This window comes from Cystoisospora suis (genome assembly GCF_002600585.1).
Source record: "Cystoisospora suis strain Wien I chromosome Unknown contig_4837, whole genome shotgun sequence".
NCBI classification, from domain to species: Eukaryota; Apicomplexa; class Conoidasida; order Eucoccidiorida; family Sarcocystidae; genus Cystoisospora; species Cystoisospora suis.
The window spans coordinates 678-3,633 of NW_027157629.1; the positions used below are offsets into that span (position 1 = coordinate 678).

The window sequence follows — 2,956 nt, forward strand, 5'->3', positions numbered from 1 at the left end:
AGAAGAAAATCCTGAGGTGAGAAGAGGAAGAAAGAATAGAGAGGATAGTCAGAGTCATTCATCCTCTTCTTCGCATCACACAAGACATAAGGGTGAGAGAGAAGAGGAGAAGAGACATCTGGATGACGAGGAGGAGGAGGAAAGAAGAAGAAGAAATGCAAAGAACGCCAAGATGACTTCGCCAAGTGTGAGAAGGAAATTAGAGAAAGAAGCCACTCCTAAGCGGCTAGGAGGAGGAGGAAGAAAAGATGAAGAAGAAGAAAGAGGATTTCTCGCTGCAGAGGGAGAGAGAGAAAGAAACACAAAGTCCAGATCTCTATCTAGGAAGCATGAAACGGCTCATCATAAAGAGAGGCCTCTGTCGTCTTCTTCTTTATCTTCTCGTCATCTTCATGAGGGTGGTAATGCTACTAGCAGTAACCATAGTAATAGAAGAAGAAGAAGCTCCTCGTCTTCTCGTTCCCCCCGGCGGGGTAGAGAGACAGAAGAGAAGAAGAGAGAAAGAAGAAGAGACGATAGGGATGGAGGTCATGCGGAGAGAAAGGCCGGGACGCATCATCATAGGAGTAGTCGCCATGGTGTGAACGAGAGCCCCCAAGGAGAGAGAAGAGAAGAGGAGCCTTGCGATGAGAAAGAAGGCGAGGAATGCGAAAGTCTTACGAGGAGAGAAAGACTCGAGAAAGACGGTGAAGAGGGATATTTTTCTCCAAAAGATCTTCATCTCCATCCTGCAGAAGAAAGCGATGAAGATGAAGAAGAAGAAGGGATGATAGTTATGAGAGAAGAAAGAAAAGATCGAGAAGGAAGAAGCTCTTTATCATCTTCTTCTTCTCAAGGACAGAGGGCGGGGGTCCGTCCTCCCCACCATAGCAGATCTTCTTTCACGAGCCTCAGTAAGAGAGAAGAGAAGAATCGAGGTGCATCGCATGACGGCTATGAACGGGGGTGTAGTCGTGAAAATGAAGAGAGAAGAGAAAGAAGGGAGAGAGAAGGAAGTGTCAACGATGGAAGAGAAGAAGAACGAGAGGAAGGGGAGGAAGAAGAAGAAGATCTACCTAGCCCTATCACACGGCGAGAAAGTGAAGAATCGATGATCGATGAGAAGCATCGAAGCTTTGACCCCCTGAATGAACTCAAGAAAGAAGAAGAAGAGGGACGAGAAGAAGGAGAGGCAGAAGACGAAGAAGAAAAAGAAGAAAGACGTTGCTATCGGATATCTTCCTCTTCTTCTCTTACGTATTCTTTCGAATCCTCTTCTTCAAGGACCAGAGAAGATCATCGCAGCAGGAGCGATTGCTCTCGCTCAAGAAGGAGTAAAGAAGATGAAGAGAAGAGAAGACATTTCGAGAGAAGAGACGACGAAGAAAAAGAAGAGCGAAAAAGAAGCGATCGGAGTCGCCAAGAGGGAGAAGGAGAGAGACTGTTAGAGAGGAGAGTGCGAGAGGAGGTTGAGAGAGTAAGGAAAGGGAAAACTTCGATAAAGAACGCTCGAGCTGACGGAGAGAAGAAGGACAAGAAGAGAAAGAATCATGAGGAAGAAGAAGAAGAAGCGGGCGAAGGGACGGAGGAGACAAGAAAGAAGAAAGCAACCGAAAGTGATGTAGAGGAGAGAAATCCAAGAGAAGAGCGACAAGAAAAGACGATGAAGCGAGAATCGAGCAGACCATCTTCAAAAAAGACGACAGATCGTGAAGAGAGGAAAGAGGAGACACCAAGAGAAGGCCTCGATCGTGGCGAGTCTGAAAGAAAGAAGGAGAACCAGAAGAAAGCAGATGAAGAGAGAGGGAATGAAAAGAAAGAACAAGAAGAAAAGGAAAGAGATAACGAGGTAGAAGAAGAAGAGAAAGAAGAGCTATTCACCCCTGATCCTGTTGACGGAGAAGGAGAGATGCTTCTCACTCCTGAGATAGAAGATAGAGGAGATCGTGAAGAAGAAAGAAAGAAGAATAGTGATGATCGAGGAGAAGAAAGAGAAGACGCCGAAGAAGAGGAAGAAGAAGAAGAAACAAGTGGAAGCTTATCATCTCTCAACGCAGAGCTTGAATCAGGTCGTAATGTAGGAGCAAAGAAGCATGCGCTAAAAGGACGGGGAGAAGATCTCGAGAGGAAAGAAATGAATGAAGAAGAAGAAGTGAATGGGACGGGAAAACGGCCGATATCACGGGCATCCTCTCTCAACAAGTCTTCTTCTTCTTTTTCTTCCTCTTCGTCTTCTTCTTCTTCTTTCCACTTGAAACAAAGAGTCCAGGAATGTGTTGTAGGTAGCGAAGATGAAGATAGAGAAAGAAAAGAGCTCGCTGATATGGGTAATGATGAAAGTGGCGACTCCCCCATGGAGATTGACGAAGAGGAAGAAGAAGAAGAAGATCGTCACGAAGGCGATCTCCCAGGTCAAGATGTCAAAGAAGAAGAAGAAGGAAGACAGAAGAGAAGAAGAAGAAGAAGTCACCGCACATCTTCAAGCGAGAAAGCGAAAGAAAGAAAAATCAAGAGAAGCCTTACAGCAAGTACACAAAGAGTGAACAAGGAGGGCACAGGAGCCGAGGAAGGAGAACCTCAAGAGGAAGAGGAGGAGGAAGAAGAAGATTCAGAAGAAGACGAAGAAGAAGATGAACATAATGATGACGATGACGACGACGTCGATGCCGAAGAAAGAGAAGAAGAAGAAGCCCTACAAAGACAACTCCAGAAAGCGGGGGCGTCAGCGTTCTGTAAGAGAAGTAGTTCCTTGATGTATGGATGCAGGCGTGTGGATATTTTCAAGAAGCTCAACAAGATCAGTGAAGGGACCTACGGGGCAGTCTTCAGAGCCATGAATCGAACCACTGGAGAAATCGTTGTAAGAACTCTTCTCTCTCTCTCTCTTATTCTCTCTCTCTCTTATCCTTTCTCTCTCTCTCTCTTATCCTTTCTCTCTCTCTCTTATTCTCTCTCTCTCTCGTATCCTTTCTCTCTC

The 2,956-nt window shown here is 45.6% G+C and overlaps 1 protein-coding gene across 1 annotated transcript in view; it reads left to right on the forward strand.

Moving 5' to 3' along the window:
* Positions 1–2,842, forward strand: part of CSUI_008568 (cell-cycle-associated protein kinase cdk) — a gene marked incomplete at its 3' end in the record, with an annotated part of 3,188 nt that extends 346 nt beyond the window's left edge. The window contains exon 1 of the mRNA XM_068068696.1: positions 1–2,842. This exon is cut by the window's left edge and continues 346 nt beyond it. Within this exon, the coding sequence (XP_067919328.1) occupies positions 173–2,842 (2,670 nt within the window).
* Between the last annotated feature and the right edge of the window lie 114 nt (positions 2,843–2,956).